The sequence below is a fragment of the Panicum virgatum genome, chromosome 5N, assembly GCF_016808335.1.
Source record: "Panicum virgatum strain AP13 chromosome 5N, P.virgatum_v5, whole genome shotgun sequence".
Lineage (NCBI taxonomy): Eukaryota > Viridiplantae > Streptophyta > Magnoliopsida > Poales > Poaceae > Panicum > Panicum virgatum.
Window position 1 is genome coordinate 36,076,877 of NC_053149.1, and position 19,015 is coordinate 36,095,891.

A 19,015-nucleotide genomic window follows, 5' to 3' on the forward strand; every position below is an offset into this window, starting at 1 on the left:
CCTCAGGGACTTGCCGGGTTCTTGCTTGCACATTGCAAGGGCTTGGAGAGTGGCCACCCGATGCAAGAATCCTTGGAAGTTGTCGATGAAGACTTTCTTGAGATCATCCCAGGAGTGTATGGACTCAGGCTTTAGGCTCTCAAGCCATGTAAGAGGTGCGGGTTCCAGGACCATTGGAAAGTAGAGGACATTGGTGGCGGTGTCTCCTCCTGCACTATTGATAGAAGTCGAGTACAAACGCAACCATTGAGCTGGATCTTGCTTACCATCATACTTCTGTAGTTTCGCTAGCTTGAAGTCCTTAAGGTACTCAGCATCGGCAAAGGCACTGCTGAGGGCTGGGAAGCGATCGGCGTTGTCGGAGAGGCGCCCTTGACCTCTTGCGTTGATGATTTCTTGAGCGTCGACTCCAGAAGTAGCTACTTCCTCGTTGTTGTGACCACGACTATTGTTTTGGTCGCGGTTTGGCTGGTTCCTTGGAGCCTAAGCCCGCAGGGCATTCTCCCCTGGGGAGTTGGGCACTGACGACCTCTTGCTCCTCCTGGACTCTCTATTGGTGTCTCGGGGATGCTAGAGTAGTGACCTCATACACATGCGTGGTGCTCGGGTATGCGGGATCCTTCGGATATAACCATGCTCCTCGGTGTTACTGGGGTAGACGGCATGAGGTGACAGCCATATCCGTCAGGCGTAACAGCAGTGTTGCATTTAGCGTATTTCCCGACGTTCGGGTTCGGTGTAGGAATTCATGAAAAGAGATAACGGGACTGGACGTTCTCTAGTGCGGGATCTTCTCCCCGCTATCCCAATTTCCTGGCACCTGCATCCCTAACCATGTGTAACACCCCAGAAGAATATAGAATAATCCTCTAGGAAATTACCACATGACAGCACAAACATATAGCAGAGTACGCGGAAGCAGTAGAAATTGTTTAGATAGAATAATAAAGATTTCGCTAGAGTGAAATAAACATTTCACAAACAGAAAAGCATGAGAGAAATTAAAACAACATCAAAGTCTCCACATCCAAACATTTTTTTATAAAACATTGGTTCAACATATATTGAGAAGTGAGTGCACACGTGCTGCTGCTCCCATCCCAAGCATGCAACATCAAGGCTCAAGCACCTGTGAGGGGGAAAACAAAGTGTGGGGTTTATGGAAAAACCTCAGCAAGCAAACTGCTTTAACCAAGCCATTTAAATCACAATTTGATTAAACATTGGATTAATAATTAGATAAAAAGAAGTATCATACTGAGACAATGAATAACTTCACGTAGAGGAATATATGAAAAACTTCATATCAATACTTCAATGCACATGCAAATAGTGCAGTGCAATGCATGACTTCACTTCATTGCACATGCAAATGGTGCAATGCAATGCATGACTTCACTTCACTGCTCATGCAAATGGTGCAATGCAATGCATGACTTCACTTCTATCCACAAATCCCAAGGAAGTGAGAGCTGCAACCACATTTCCATATCTCAACGTGCGTTGTTGTACCGGTACTTACCGCACCATCCGGCTATGGTTTCTTCATATGCATATTCAATATGAGAGTGCAAAAGTATGATTGCAATGCGTGAACTTCATATACCTCCAAAATTTATAACTCCAAGAGCAATCCACAAGTGGATAAATATATAAATCCACAAATAAACTAAAATTCAGACCTTATCTAGCTAGTGTGAGCTTCTGAAATTAATGGAGGCAATTCAAATATCAAAGTTAAAGCGAGTAGACCATAACGCTATGTTTACTTGCCTTCACCGAAGATCAAGAATGTGACCTAAGCACGGTCGGAAGGTGCACCACCTGTTCACAAACATGGATCAGCACCAAAACAAACACACTTCATAAAAAAATACATCGAGTAAAGCATTCCTACGCCCGAACCCAACATCCTCACACAAAACACTCCAATCTAGACATAACAGCAGCACTGCAGATTATTATTTTTGTATGCTTAAATCCTGATGGAAAAAATTCTCATATTTTTCCAGATGAAAGATAATTTCATAACCTACAAATTTTTAGTTATCCAAAAGTAGAGGAAAAATCATCCTCATTGAGTAAATTTGAGGTGAATCTTAATCTGACAATCAGATAGATCCTGCAGAATAGTCCTACTAAAACGGTCATAACTGAAGCTCCAAAACTCCTATGAATATGAACTTTACTAATCTAGAAATATTGTGAAATTATATACAACTCTTGTAACTACCAGAAAGTCCAATTCTTCCATTATGTTACGCTAAACTTCATGTTAATAGACACTGCCCAGAATTTCGAGTCTGAAAAACTGTCAGATTCCAACCTTAGTTTCTCTCTCATCTTAAATCCGATTGAGGTGTTCTCTGTGGCCACGGAAAGATCTCTAACTCTCCTCCAATTCATGTAAAGGTTTAATATTTTTTTGACATCAATTAAATCACGAAAAACTGCCAAGAATAGAAACTGCACAGATTGATAGCATGCTGAGAACAGGGACGAGGTTAAACCCTTAACCTCCGAACGGCGACTAATACCGCTACTCCTATGAGCTAAAAAACTCTAAAACCAGAGGGAAATCAAGTTCTACAGCAGGGCATGTCTCACCTAGGGTTCCCCCTTGAAAAGATCAAAGGCGACGGCGACGATCCAAACAACGATTCCCCACCGTTTTCTTGGCGGCGAGGGTCACGGTAACCCTTCGATTGCCTCCAAGCTGCCCTAAACATGGGGCACCATGAACAGCGAGAAAAACATCCAAATTGGGGGGAAATAGGGAGAGGAAAGGAAGCCCGACCGATTTTTTGTAGAGGAACGGCGACGACGGACAGCGGCATGCCTTGATCCCCTCTCTTCTCCTCTTCTTCTTCCTCATCCCTTCTTTGTTCTCATGGCAAAAGGTTTAGTGGCGGCACAGGCAGGGGAGGGGGACGTGTGTTTTAGGGTTATGAGGGGGGGAGGGGGTTACTGTAGCACGTCGTTACTGTAGTGGGCCCGTCCGCTTAGCAGCTTAAAAAACAATAACTTTTTGATCCAAGCTCCAAATGCGACATGTAAATTGTCAAACGGAATGTACTCGACGAGCTCTACGCAACCACAGTGTCCGTTTTTCCATTCGAGCAATGGATAAAAAAAATTAATTTTAGCCATCAACATTACACTTTCCCATATAGAAAGCGTATTTTGCCCTTTGTTCATTTTGGGTGTTACACCATGTTCTAACATAACCTTTGCTTTGAATAGATGCACTAGGACCCCTAACCTAGACTAAGCTCCAGCTAACTTAACATTGGATAGTTTAGTTAGTTCTTTTATTCTTTCGTTCTTTCTTACTTTCTTCCTTGGGAGGTGGATGTGTGATCATGTCACATTACCCTTATTTATCTTCTTTATCATGACTTACCCCTGTTATAGTTTTGCCTATTACTTGAGGAACGATGTCATGATTAATGTCAAGTACAATACATTTGCCACTGCCATCCTTTGGGAAAATATAAATAACGATATCCTTACTCTCTGGGTGAAATGCTACAACGATATATCCGTGCGCTTGCTTATCCCATCTGTAATTATATAGACTATACCACGAGAGTGGCAATCCTTGGTGTAGTTGCTTGGGATGGGCTTAACACCCCCGTTCCTAGTAATTACGCTAAGGAAAGTCAACACGCATTTCTAGCGATGTTACCGGGAACTAACCCCTCCTAGTAGCGATGTTAAGAAATGCCAACACTTATTGACTTCGAAGGAGATGTATTGCCAGCTCGGGGGCAATCTGCGTTGACTTGAAGATTGAAAGCAAGACTCTACCTACCATGTTCTTCGTCATAAATGGCAAAGATTGATACACTGTACTTCTTGGCACTTCTTGGCAGAGATTGGATTCATGCCAATTGTTGCATTCCATCAACAATGCACCAGTGTTTGATTCAGTTGATTGGAGATTTTGTAGAGGTGGTCATAATAGATTCATCTTTCGACATTGCAGCAGTTGATCCTAAAGTCTGGTGTGGCGTTGGCATGAGGTGCATATCTGGTGAAACCCGGCAAGGTGACACTTTAAAGATGGCTGGTTTCAAGCTGGACATAGTTCAGGAAATTGGCTCGGAGAAATCATCCTGATCATTTGAAGCGGGACAGAACATAGACGATACAGTGTATCACCTTTCGCATAAAATAAAAAAAGCAAAAAGAAAAGGAGGGTTAGAGTGCATTGATTCAGTTGGATCAGCAGTTATTCTGGAAGTTAATCCTTGTATGGCCATATTATGTATCGTTGCTGAATATCGATAATTCAGTATTTTAAATCAAAGGTTGATTCATTTTTGCATAGCCGATTGTTACGAGCATCGGTTGTATCACGGTCGATATGTCATGTATCGCCCTTAGTGCAAAAAGCATCAACAAAATAGATCACTGATGGCTGAATGGTTTGGCTCTGATTTTGTCTTGCTTATCAGGAAAGGTTGGCTAAGTCACCCTGATTTTGGTTTTTCTGTTACTCGCATGATGACTATCCAAGAGGGCATCTGTCAACCAATTGGTTGATGTGGCAGAGATAAGTTCTTTCTGAAGCCATTTTAGCAATTCTTGGAGTTTGTTGATCTTTAGTTATTCATATTGTTCTCATCTGAGATCGGCAAGTGAATAGTTGGAACCGAGAAGATGATAGAAACTCCCTAGGTATTTTGTATTGACAGCATGAGCTAGAGTAAAGATCTCTGTCAGATCGAATGATTTGCATTGCAACCAATTTGGTCATTCGAGCTTTATGTTCTTGATTCAGAGGATGGAATTTTGTAAAATTATTAAATCTAGAAAAGTTCCAAGTGATAGCATTATTTGATGCAAGTTTTTTGATTATGAGTCTCAACTATTGTTTGGTTGACCATGGAAAGGTCTAAATTCAATTGATAAAGGCTGGATCAACCAGATGGTCTTCTTCGATGCTGAAAAACTGACCAATGAGAAAGAAGATCATGAGTTGGAACGTCGAGGCACAACGAAAAGGGGAAAGAGCTTATTCATTCATTACTAATTTACAAAGGCTGATCTGTATGATCAGGCTAATACATCGGCTAACTACTACTAATTGAGATTACTTCTATGGCTAATCTACTCATCGACGAAGACGTTGCTGATCACCGCGTCAAGGCTGACTTCTTCGCCGATGGGGGTGGCAACCATGCCGAGGTTGTCGATGAGCTCCTCGAAGTATTCCCGCACCTCGCCTTGAGGGAAGACCGGATGCAGGGTCTAGCGGTCATTTCCGGATAATGTCTGCACCACCGCACGGGTGACGGTGGCTCCTTCATGGACTCTGTGACCGGCGACCTCCCAGACATGATTGGCTGGTGGGTTGCGGTTGGTAGTTCGTAAAGTCTACTTCAGATACAGGGTCGTTCAGCCCGGTTCTGGGAATGGCATCAGAAATGCCAGCCATCAGTGCCAATAATGCCTCGGCATTTCATATACCAATTACTAAAAACCAAACGATCATGAACCATGAATCATCCCGCAATCAGACGGAGTCACCGGTGCAACATTTTACCTAGAGAGTATTTCGGGGTGTCATGTATATTTCCGCAGGGAAGGCGTCTAATAAATTGTGTAGGTTGGCAGGATGAATTAATCTCAATGGAATATTTAGATGCATAAACAGGGGTAAGATAAATATGAATGTAGGTAGTGTGAAACACAAGCAAACTCAGCTCTGATAAAAGTAAAAAGAGGCAGGGACCTAGGTAGAAGTTAGTTAGTTAGGTCTCTCTAATGTTCTTAAGGCATTTATACAGTCTACTAGTACTTTATACTTTGCATAGAATATGGTTAGCCTCTATCTAGTTATTCCTAATACAAGGGACAACTGTGCAAATGACTAACATATATGACTGTCAAGCCATCATAGCATTTTATAACCCTCCTACCCCCTAACTGAACATGGAGGATTACAATAGCACTAAATAGGGCTGTCACCACCTGCAGGCTACCTCTACAAATCATGGGAAACGACAACATCACTACTAGAAAATAGGCCAAAGATCCAGGTCAAAAGTACCACTTGTTGTTTGAACCAGTACTAATGTGAGGCATCTGTACCGGTTGTAACAATAGCCGGTACCTTTGGCCTGCGCTGAGCGCTGGCATGGCGCACCACAGCACAAACCGGTGCCAATGCACAAACAAAGGCGCTGGTTAATTTCATGAGCCGGTACCAAATTGGCTATACATCAATGGCACCGGGTGGTGGCACGACCCGGTGCTTATGGAGCAGACATTAGCACCGGGTCATGCCATGACCCCGTGCTGGCCTTGGACATAGGCACCAGTTGGTAAATTCAATCGTTGCTGATCAATTACTTTTGGCACCGGTTGATCAGCACCAACCGGTGCCTTTGTGCCCCCACTATAAATACCCCGCCCCTTTCCCCCCTCCAAGCTGCCGTGAACTCACTGTTCATGGCAGCTGAGTGAGGGGGGGGGGGCGATTTTTTTTCAATTTTTTTAAAAGGTTAGTAATATTGTTTTCAATACTTTAGCAAATTAATTTTGAGGATGTAGTTAGCATTTGATTTAGTTTATACACATGATAAATATTTGTAGATGTATTTTGGACCTGATTTAGTTTTATGGTATTATATTATTGTTATATAAATTATTAGGCATAAGATAACTATTTATTTATATATAGTTAGGATTTGGATTATTTTATTTTTATATTAGGCATGCATAATATATATTTATAGTATATAATTTTGATGACACTCCAATTTAATTTGTTTCGTAATCAATCATTGATTCATTCAATTTATTATTATTATTACTTCCAATGTTTATTTAAAAATGGTTTATGTTGACACTCGTTTGATGTTAATAAATGAAATGTGAGCCCAAATGAGTCGGCAATGGATGTACATGACGGATCGGCGTTCAATGGAGTTCATCGATGGTGTGCATGAATTCATAAAAGTTGCTGAGAACCACAAGTACGGTGGTTTCGTTCGCTGTCCATGCAAAAACTGCAAAAATGAGAAGAATTACTCATCATCAAGAACCATCCATAGTCATTTGTTCAGTAGTGGTTTCATGCCAAACTATTATATTTGGACCAAGCACGGAGAAAGAGGAATAATGCTGGATAATAATGAAGAAGAAGAGGATAGGATTCCTGACTTTGCAGGCAATTACGGTGCCTTTTTTGATGACACTGCAATGGGTGAGCTTGAAGAAGATGCTGAAGGACATGATGTAGAAGATGATCTGGGTAAGATGCTGCGCGAAGCAGAGAAAGTTTGCGAAACATAAAAGGAATCGAGAGATCTGAAGCATATGTCAGAGAACTATAGAACATTGTTGTACCCAGATTGCAAACAAGGCCAAAAGAAGTTGGGTACCACATTGGAATGTTGCAATGGTAGGCATCAAATGGTTTGTCTGACAAAGGATTCGAGGAGTTGTGGAAACTTATAAAAATTTTACTCCCTGAGGGTAACACCTTGCCGGAGACAACATACGAGGCAAAAAAGGTTGTTTGTCCTTTAGGATTAGAGGCACAGAAGATACATGCTTGTCCTAATGACTGCATCCTATATCGAGGTGAGTATGAAAATTTGGATTCATGCCCTGTATGCAACGCATGCCGGTATAAGATCCCTTGAGATGATCCAGGCGATGTTGAGGGGATGCGTGTCAAGAAGAGGGTGCCTGCCAAGGTGATGTGGTATTTCCCTCTAATACCACGTCTGAAATGTTTGTTCATGAATAAAACGAATGCTAAATTGATGTGATGGCACAAAGAAGAATGTAAGCAAGATAATATGTTGAGACACCCCGCTGATGGGTCGCAGTGGAGAAAGGTGGACAGATCATTCCCAATATTTGCAAATGATGCGAGGAATATAAGGTTCGGCTTAAGTACAGATGGCATGAATCCTTTCGGTGAGCAGAGCAGTGGCCATAGTACCTGGCCTGTGATACTATGTATATACAACCTTCCTCCTTGGTTGTGTATGAAGCGGAAATTCATTATGATGCCGGTGCTTATCCCCGGCCCGAAGCAACCCGGTAACAATATAGATGTGTAACAATATAGATGTGTATCTGAAACCACTGATTGAGGATCTTCTATTGTTGTGGAAAGAGGAGGGTGTTCGTATGCAGGATGCGCACACAGAGGAACATTTTAACCTTCGTGCATTGCTTTTCGTAACCACCAACGATTGGCCAGCACTAAGCAACCTCTTCGGATATTCCAATAAGGGTTATAGGGCATGCACCCATTGTTTAGAAGGAACCGACAGCACGTACCTAAAGCACTATAGAAAGATCGTGTATATGGGTCATCGTCGATTTCTTCCGATAAAGCACCCATTAAGGAGGAGGCATGCTCACTATGGTGGAAAGGCAGATCATCGTACCAAGCCTAGCCACCATTGTGGGAAAATGATGTTTGAAATGGTCAAAGATATAAAAGTAGTATTCGAAAAAGGACCTGGCAGCAGATCAGTGCATAGTGATGACGGACATGCACCTATGTGGAACAAGAAGAGTATTTTTTGGGAGTTACATTATTGGGAAGTCTTAGAGGTCCGCTACGCAATTGATGTGATGCACCTAACAAAGAATCATTGTGTGAACCTTCTAGGCTTCCTTGGTGTCTACGGTAAGCCAAAGGATACATTGGAAGCGCGGCAAGATCTTCAATGTATGAAACAACGGGCCGCCCTACATCCAGAAAAAAGGGATAAAGGACATCATTACCTAGGTCCTGCATGCTACACTCTTAGTAAGGAAGAGAAGCAAAATATGTTCGACTGTTTGAAAGAGAAGAAATTCGCACACGTAAATGTCAGACCCGGGGCAGCGGGATTGCTTATAGGCATAGAATGTTCTAGAGTAAGAGATAGCCTATGGATGTACCTTTTTGTAACTACCCGAATAGGCGTAGAACTAGCTGCAGTACAAAAGAAACTACCCGATTGTGTTATAGTAGAACTCCAACTATACTCGGCTAGGACTTTCCATGTAACCCTGTCCCACCGGATATATAAGGGCAGGCAGGGACCCCCTCCAAATAATCATCAACACCTAAGGCAATATGGACGTAGGGTATTACACAACTCGCGGCCCGAACCTATCTAAATCTTTGTGTTCCTTGCACCATCGAGTTCCAGAGTAGTCGATCCCTACCTACAAACCTTATTGTTAAGGGTATCCCTGAGCAGGCTTGGCGGTAACACTGACTGCTGGCGCGCCAGGTAGGGGCTTCGACAATGTCATCAGCAAATTCGATGGCCGGATCAAGCGATGCCGACAACGTGCCTAAGGGCACAACCCTCGCTTTTGGTCCCTGGGCATGCACGGTAGACGGATCGGGAGGCTTCTCCAGCCACCTTGTCATGCCCAACTCGCCTAAATCGAAAACCACCACTCATCTCGCCAACATCTGCAAGACAACAGATCTCGATGAAAAAAGAGTTCTACTCGAACTCGGTTTGGGTAAAGCAGAAAACGTGTCGACTCCAACTCGACCCTTTGAGTTAGCCGAGTCCGGCACAAATTCTGATACCAAAGAAACTCAATTCTCCGAAACCCTCGGAAAATACTTGACTCATCTCAAGACGATCAAATGCCCCAGGATCAACAACTCAGAACTACTCGCTGGAGTAGATCGAGTCTCACGATCAGTTGAGGACTGCATCAAACTTGCAGAAGCTGCTCTTGGCCCATCTACATCACAGCAGAACCCAGAAGTGTTGAATCCGCCACAGAAAAGGTTGGATGACATACTCTCAGGGATCAACCGAGTGGATTCCAAGCTCGTCGATTGCATTAAGATAGCTGAAGGCACCCTGCAAAACAAGGAGTAGAAATCGGGAGGAGGAATCTGCGGGGGATCTGGTGAGACAAACCCCCGGCTTGTTCGGATGGGACCATCTATCACCAGGATACCTCAAAACCCTTCACCGAAATCTGCTCACATTCGGACTCTTGAACCAACTGAGTCCTCGTTCGATCAGGATTTTGATCAATTCATGAATAGCCTCGACAACTTCGAACCATTTGACGATCTCGAAAACTGGTTAGACAACATCGACTTGTTCATGAATGATATGGCCAATCCACCAGAACATGCTGATGCTTTTTGGGAACTGGACAAACTTAAAAAGGGAAAAGCCAAAGCTCCTGAACAATCCAGTCAGTCGATTTTCGACAAACCCTGGATCAAGGAGACTGAAGGGCTGACTCCCACTCATTCATGGCTACAGTGGATGAACGAAAACGCCCTCCGTGTAGAGATGGGCATCCCGCTTCTCGCTCACCCAAAGTACACATACTCTAAAATCGGTGGACTAACCGATTCCGAATCCGAGTACTCTTCCAACTCAGAGGACGAGCTGGATAAACTAATCCAGTACAACAAGCAAGTTGAGTCCAACTCGACTAAGAACTCCAAGTCCGATCAGGACTCTCTCCCTAACTTGGTCATATATACAACGCCGCAAGGACGGACAGTGCACCTAAGGAAGACACAAGATCTCAATACCTCTGGCTCGCAGCCAACGGATCTACCCTTCCAGCAGAGCACCCCTCTAGACCCGTCCTCAATCAAACAGACCAAGAGATTCAAGATCTTTGCCGTGAAATCCTCATGGTTCGCATCTCCGAAGTTCAGGAACCTGAGGGTGACCCCTCGGAGTGTCTCAACCTCGACGACTACAATTCTGATGATTTTGACTAGTACCTTTCCGAAAACATGGAAATTACCCCTCCCACAATCACAGAAGCCGAAGCTACTATCAAGCAAGAACCGCCTGCACCTCCTCCAGCAGTGACAGTCACTGTGCAATTGGAAGAGCAGCCCTCAGTAGAAGATCTCTACGAGCGTTGCCGTCTGCTTAACCAGAAGAGGGCATTTAGGCGCCAGCGCCTAGCCAACAGTCAGCAGGATCAGCAGGATGACAACTACGACTACTCCAACTGCGACCTCCACAACATGATCAATGTTGGCCGTGACGCGCGCAATGTCATCATCTCAAGGAGAAAGGAGCGCAAAGAAGTCGAGGCTTACAGCCCTTCTTCCAACTACCGCATCCCACCAAAGGCTTCCGCATCCTTCAAGAAGTACAAGCCGGTAACCACCCGTCCTCAAGGTAAACCGCGCACCCCACATCATGGGGAAACATCTCTTGGCGGACCCAGGATTAACAAGACTCTACAACACAAGTGCTTCATCCACTCGAAGAGCTCTCACACGATCTTTAAGTGTGACTCTATCCGCAAGGCCCTTGGGGCACATCTCCTAAAGAAGACTACCTAAAATCTAGTCGACTACTGTATCGACAAGTTTTATTTTTGAATAGTTTTATTCAGCCATGTAAACCATTGCTCACATCTAACGGGCAAGGGGTAGGTCTTAAGAGTCAGAGTCTGTCATTTTACAATTACTATAATCTCAATTGATGAGGACATCACTCCTACGGATACAAACGACACTCCTCAAGATGATATACAAGGTCCTATTACTCGCGCACGTGCTCGACAATTGAACTTACAGGTGAGCTCGTTCCTAAGTAATGTTTATTGTGAATCTGAGAATAGATTGCTACCTAATGACTTAATTGTACTTAGGAACAAAGGAGAGGACCAGCAAGGGCGTGGAGGAGGCCTTGGAGGCGTGGAGGACCAGCAAGGACGTCTGGATCAAGATGGAGGCCCAAACCGATTCGACTTCGTTTCAGTTTCGGACTACAGGAACAAGCAGCACTAAAACGGACGCCCAGGTTGCATACGAAGTCGGATTTGGGCGCACTTGATATGGATGGAAAGATAATTTCAAGACGCTTATAATGGCTCTGGTATCAGGCCCAAATTCATTCGGAGTCGACGGGAATCATCTGTAGAAGTTGACATCCAGAATCTGTCCCGGTGCTGCGTCACTGTTTTTGGGCCGATGGCCCGTGTATCGTGTTGGAGCCCAATAGGAGCGCGTCCAGTAGGTCTTGCACGACCTAAACCTTTATTAGCAGCCGCTGCTGCCATCGTGAGACTTGGGTTTTGCTTAGATTATTCTGTCGAGAATAGTTTCGCCGCAGTGTCGGTTTGTGAGACCCCAACTTTGAGATTAATCTTTCATCTGCAGAGTCACTTCAATTGAGCTGCGTTCTTTCGAGTTCTTGCTTGTGTTCTTCGTTGCGCTTGCAGGGATTAGCCTTGTTGGCAAGGTCAACTGGGTTGTGACACGGTTGATAACCAGAGGAGTTGTGGTGCTAAGATTGCTGGATTCGGTTCTTAGGATCTGTAGCCGAATCGGTGTGTCTCGCTCCGCCTACAACGAGAGTTATCCAGAACCTGACGGAAGATCGGGATCCCACGTCCCCATTATTTGGTATTCAGAGACTCAGGTTTAATGTCAGGTTTTACATCTATCTTTAGTTCGAGTGTTTTTTTGTTGTCTTTCGTCCCATAGTCCACGAAAAAGCCAAAAAAAAATTAGGGTTTAGTTTTCCCGTACCATAGCCGTGTTTAGCCTTTTGCATAATTCTTTTTCAGAGTCCGTCGTGTTGAGTTTTGTGTCCTAGTTCATCATCTTGTTGCTGGTTAGTTCGTGTTTTGGTCCAGTAGTGTTTTTCCATCCCCGCTGCCATCAGATCCACCATCGCTTACCACCCGGTTTGGGTTTTGCTCTCCACAGAAACCCTAATCGGACCCCGAACTTCAAACGGCCATAACTCTCGCACACGGATTCGGAATCAGGTGAAATTTAACTTTTCGGACAAGAGAAAAAAAATTCGCATCTGTCTGTCCCCCGGCAACGCCGGATTGGGTGAATTCAGAATTGCAAAATTCGCATCAGAAAATTGTCTGTTGTAGCTCAGAAGTTTCTGCACGCTTTTTAAAGTTTTTGCAGAATTTCCATAGGCCACATCTTATAGCCGTTCGAGCTGAAATTTTGTGAGACGCATATTCTAGTGAGGCAGATTGAGAAAAAATATCAAAAAAAATAAAAGAAAAAAAAGTTGATTTCTACTAGTGCCTCCACCTCACGACGAGCTCCGTTGAGCCCGATTCAGTGCTGTTTATCATATCCATACTTGATCTTGATCCTGCTTGTTACCATTACTGTTCTAGGACACGTATAGGCCAGCAACTAGGACAAGTGTGCTTTTGGACCACATACTTATACTTTTGAGCCTCCCAAAGCTACACATATTATCTTCACAGGTAGCCTCCCAAAGCTCCACATACTTATACTTTTGAGCCTCCCATACCAGTGCTGTTTATTCAGCACTGCTATCTGATTTTGAATTGTGTTCCACATACTTATACTTTTGAGCCTCCCAAAGCTCCACATATTATCTTCAGATCAATACACTCAGAGGATCTTGCAATCTTGGTACCACTTCCTCACAGGTATCACGAACCAGCCATCGGTTGTACCATCCACTGCTCGCGCTGGTAAGAACCTTGTAAGGGCTTTGTAAGATGCTCTCTTTAGTTGTGACCTTGAGAGGCACCACCACCTGAGTAGTCAAATTATTAGGGATAACCTTCACTATTTGTTCCTGTTTTTGTGTCTACCATGGCAGGTGATGATGGAAGTGGGGGTCATACTCCCAAGGACTTCAACGAGTGTGTTAGCCAAGAACAGCTAGATGATGCCAAGAGAGAGATGCACGAGGTCGTCACCAAGGCAGTCACCGAGGTGATCATAGGCCTCAAGCTTGGTGAAATCATTGAGAGGGTTGACAGGCGGATATCCACGCTTACTGACAGGATCGATGTGCTGGAGGCTCGTCAACAGAACAATCAAGATGAGGACATGGTGTATGATGACAATGGTAATATAGATGAAGCGGCCACACGGGAAGCACGGCTACGCCATCGTCTTCGCCGCAATACACAAGGTATGGGTGGTATTCACAACCACAACCACAACCACCATCAAGGTAATCAGAATAGTGTACCAGATGATCCTTATGCTAAGGTTAAGTTTACCATACCTTCCTTTTCGGGATATTATGATGTTGAGGGGTACCTTGATTGGGAGATGACAGTAGAGCAGAAATTTAGTGCACACCTTGTACCTGAGCAACATAGAGTTAGACAAGCAACTAGTGAGTTTAAAGATTTTGCTATCGTTTGGTGGACCGGTCTAATTGCTGAGGATGCTGCACCTACTACTTGGAATGATCTTAAGTCTGCTATGCGTGATAGATTTGTTCCCCCATCTTACCATAGAGATTTGCGTAAGAAATTGATGCACTTAGAACAGGGAGATAAAACCGTGCAGGATTATTATGGTGAGCTTCAAAAGGGTTTGATGCGTTGTGCCATAGTTGAGGGAACTGAGGATGCTATATGTAGATTTTACTCGGGTTTGAGGCGTGACATTCAGGACATTGTTGATTACAAAGAATTTCACACTGTCAACCAGTTGTTTCAGTTTGCCATGCTTGCAGAGAAGGAGTTGCAGGGACGTGATTTGCAGAGCAGGAGCAAGGCCACCTACACCCCACACTCGGCGCCATCTTCGGGGCTGACCAAGCCTTCCTCTTTTCGATTGCCCCCACCTGCGAGCAACAAGCGACCAGCAGCTTCGGAAGCTGCCACAATGCCAAAACCATCTCCTGCGCGAACTTCAGACTCAGGTAAAAAGCTTTTGCAGGAGCCAGCCAAGAGTTCGTCCTCCGTGGCCTCGATGGGAGGCACGACCGTTCAGTGCCACCGCTGCCATGGATTTGGACATGTGCGGAAGGATTGCCCAAGTCAGCGGGCATACATTGCTACAGAAGATAGCTACATTAGTGCCTCCAACATTGAAGATGAAGAAGAAGAAGAAGCAGAAGAGGCTGCGGAGGGCGGCCATGTTCTGGGTAGCGAGAACACAGCAGCCTTCAGGAGCATCATTGTGAAACGAGTGCTCAGCGTACAGGCACAACAACCAGAGAAGCTCAACGCCATAATTTGTTCCAGATTTTCTTCGTCATCAACAATCGGCGAGCGCGTGTCATCATTGATGGAGGTAGTTGCAATAATTTGGTGAGTTCAGATTTGGTCACCAAGCTTGGATTGGCCACACGTCCACACCCCCATCCATATTATATTCAGTGGTTTAATGATGCGGGGAAAGCTAAGGTAACACAGTCTTGCAGAGTTTCTTTTTCCATTGGTTCATATGCTGATTCTGTAGATTGTGATGTTGTACCTATGGAGGCGTGTTCGCTTTTGTTGGGTCGACCTTGGGAATTTGATAATGATGCTTTACACCATGGTAGAAGTAATACTTACACCTTCATGCATATGGGAACGAAAATTACTTTGCTTCCTATGACCCCTGCTGAAATTGTACAAGCTGAAAAAGAACGAGCTGCTATTTTGCATGAAACTAAATCTGAAAATCAGCAAGTTGCTAATTCTGTTTACCCACTTAAAAATGATAAGTCTGCACCTAGTTCCAAGACTGATGGGATTAAATTGAAGGGTGGAGTTTTACTTGCTAGAAAATGCGACCTTGCTGAAATTTCTGATGATGATGTTTGCTACACTTTGGTGTGCAAACAAACACTGTTTTCCCTTGATGATGATGTTAGCTCGATACCTCCTGTTGTCGCTAACCTTTTGCAGGAGTTTGAGGACATTTTTCCAGCTGAGATACCTCCCGGACTGCCACCTATGAGGGGAATTGAGCATCAGATCGACTTGATTCCGGGAGCGACTTTGCCTAACCGAGCTGCTTATCGAACCAACCCCGACGAGACTAAGGAAATTCAGCGCCAAGTCCAAGAGCTTTTGGACCGCGGGTATGTACGTAAAAGCCTTAGTCCTTGTGCCGTTCCTGTGCTTTTAGTTCCTAAGAAAGATGGTACTTGGCATATGTGTGTTGATTGTAGAGCCATAAATAACATTACCATTCGATATCGCCATCCTATTCCTAGACTTGATGATATGCTTGATGAGTTGTGTGGCGCTATAATTTTTACAAAGATTGACTTGCGTAGTGGTTACCACCAAATTAGAATGAAACTTGGAGATGAATGGAAAACAACTTTTAAGACTAAATTCGGCTTGTATGAGTGGTTAGTAATGCCTTTTGGTTTGACTAATGCACCAAGTACTTTCATGAGATTAATGAATGAAGTTTTAAGAGCTTTTATTGGACGATTTGTGGTGGTTTACTTTGATGATATCTTGATTTACAGCAAGTCTTTGGATGAACATATGGATCACTTATGTGCTGTTTTTAATGCTTTACGTGATGCACGTTTATTTGGTAACCTTGACAAGTGCACCTTTTGCACAGATCGAGTTTCTTTTCTTGGCTATGTTGTTACTCCACAGGGAATTGAGGTGGATGAGACTAAAATTGAAGCCATAAAGAGCTGGCCGGTTCCCCAGACCATCACACAGGTGAGGAGTTTTCTTGGTCTTGCAGGATTTTATCGCCACTTTGTCAAAGATTTCAGCACCATTGCTGCGCCGCTGCACGAGTTGACAAAGAAGGGTGTGGTGTTCCGTTGGGGAAAGGCACATGAGGAGTCCTTTTGCACTTTGAAGGACAAGCTTACACATGCTCCTTTGTTGCAACTTCCAAATTTCGGTAAGACTTTTGAGCTTGAATGCGATGCTAGTGGAGTTGGCATTGGAGGTGTCTTGATGCAAGAAGGTAAACCCATTGCTTACTTTAGCGAGAAATTGCATGGCCCTGTTTTGAATTACTCTACGTATGATAAAGAATTGTATGCACTTGTACGTTCTTTAGAGACGTGGCGTCATTATTTATGGCCTAAGGAATTTGTTATTCATTCCGATCATGAATCGCTTAAGTATCTTCGTTCTCAAAATAATCTGAATCGTAGACATGCTAAGTGGGTTGAATTTATTGAATCTTTTCCTTATATTATCAAACACAAGAAAGGGAAGGATAATGTGATTGCCGATGCTTTGTCTAGACGTTATACTATGCTGTCCCAACTTGATTGTCGGATTTTTGGGCTTGAATCGATCAAAGAACAATATGCGCTAGACCCTAATTTTAAAGATGTGTTGCTGAATTGTAAAGAGGGTCGTACATGGAACAAGTTTGTGATAAATAATGGATTTGTGTTTAGAGCTAACCGCATCTGCATCCCAGTTGGTTCCGTTCATCTTTTGTTGATGCAGGAAGCACATAGAGGAGGTTTGATGGGACATTTTGGTGCGAAGAAGACGGAGGATGTTTTGACCACACACTTCTTTTGGCCAAGGATGAGGAGAGACGTTGAGTGGTTCGTGGCTCGCAGTTATACATGTCAAAAAGCTAAGTCGCGCTTGAACCCACATGGTTTGTATATGCCTCTTCCTATTCCTTCGGTTCCGTGGGCAGATATTTCTATGGACTTTGTTTTGGGATTGCCTCGGACGAAGAGGGGGAGTGATAGCGTTTTTGTTGTGGTCGATCGTTTTTCCAAGATGGCACATTTTATACCTTGTCATAAAACAGATGATGCCATTCATATTGCTAACCTCTTTTTCAAAGAGATTGTTCGCTTGCATGGTATGCCTTCTACTATTGTTTCAGATCGTGATGCAAAATTCTTGAGTCATTTTTGGCGCACGCTATGGAACAAATTGGGGACAAAGTTGCTGTTTTCTACAACATGTCATCCCCAAACTGATGGACAAACAGAGGTGGTGACTAGAACATTGTCTACAATGCTGCGAGCAATATTGAAACAAAATTTGAAGATGTGGGAAGAGTGTTTGCCACATGTGGAGTTTGCATATAATCGGACGGAACACTCCACCACCAAGGTAAGTCCTTTTCAGGTAGTGTATGGTTTTAACCCTCGTGCTCCCATTGATCTTTTGCCTCTACCTACTACTGAGCGTGTACATAGTGATGCTAAGGAGCGTGCTGATTTTATTTTAAAATTGCATGCATCAACTAAAGAGAACATTGAAAAGATGACTGAGAAATATAGAATTGCTGGTAGTCAAGGTAGAAATGAAGTTAAACTTGAACCGGGTGATTTAGTATGGTTGCATTTGAGAAAAGAAAGATTTCCATATTTGAGAAAGTGTAAATTGATGCCATGTGCTGCTGGACCATATAAAATTTTGGAAAAGATTAATGATAATGCATATAAACTTGAGTTGCCTCCTGAGTTTGGGGTTAGTCCCACCTTTAACATTTCAGATTTGAGGCCATATTTGGGAGAAGAAGATGAGCTTGAGTCGAGGACGACTCCAATTCAAGAGGGGGAGGATGATGAGGACATCACTCCTACGGATACAAACGACACTCCTCAAGATGATATACAAGGTCCTATTACTCGCGCACGTGCTCGACAATTGAACTTACAGGTGAGCTCGTTCCTAAGTAATGTTTATTGTGAATCTGAGAATAGATTGCTACCTAATGACTTAATTGTACTTAGGAACAAAGGAGAGGACCAGCAAGGGCATAGAGGAGGCCTTGGAGGCGTGGAGGACTAGCAAGGACGTCCGGATCAAGATGGAGGCCCAAACCGATTCGACTTCGTTTCAGTTTCGGACTATAGGAACAGACAGCACTAAAACGGACGCCCAGGTTGCATACGAAGTCGGATTTGGGCACACTTGATATGGATGGAAAGATAATTTCAATACGCTTCTAATGGCTCTAGTATCAGGCCCAAATTCATCCGTATTCGACGGTAATCATCTGTGGAAATTGACATCCAGAATCTGTCCCGGTGCTGTGTCACTGTTTTTGGGCCGATGGCCCGTGTATCGTGATGGAGCCCAATAGGGGCGTGTCCAGTAGGTCTTGCACGACCTAAACCTTTATTATCAGCCACCGCTGCCATCGTGAGACTTGGGTTTTTCTTAGATTATTCTGTAGAGAACAGTTTCGCCGCCGTGTCGGTTTGTGAGACCCCAACTTTGAGATTAATCTTTCATCTGCAGAGTCACTTCAATTGAGCTGCGTTCTTTCGAGTTCTTGCTTGTGTTCTTCGTTGCGCTTGCAGGGATTAGCCTTCTTGGCGAGGTC

General features: G+C 43.9%; 1 protein-coding gene across 1 annotated transcript; it reads left to right on the forward strand.

Moving 5' to 3' along the window:
• The first annotated feature begins 5,106 nt into the window (after nucleotides 1-5,106).
• LOC120674772 lies at nucleotides 5,107-17,174 on the forward strand. The gene is made up of 6 exons (XM_039955898.1): nucleotides 5,107-5,254; nucleotides 13,590-15,025; nucleotides 15,406-15,537; nucleotides 15,628-15,807; nucleotides 16,342-16,666; nucleotides 17,164-17,174. The coding sequence occupies exons 1-6, from the start codon at nucleotides 5,107-5,109 to the stop codon at nucleotides 17,172-17,174; spliced, it is 2,232 nt and encodes a 743-aa protein (XP_039811832.1).
• The last annotated feature ends 1,841 nt before the right edge of the window (nucleotides 17,175-19,015 follow it).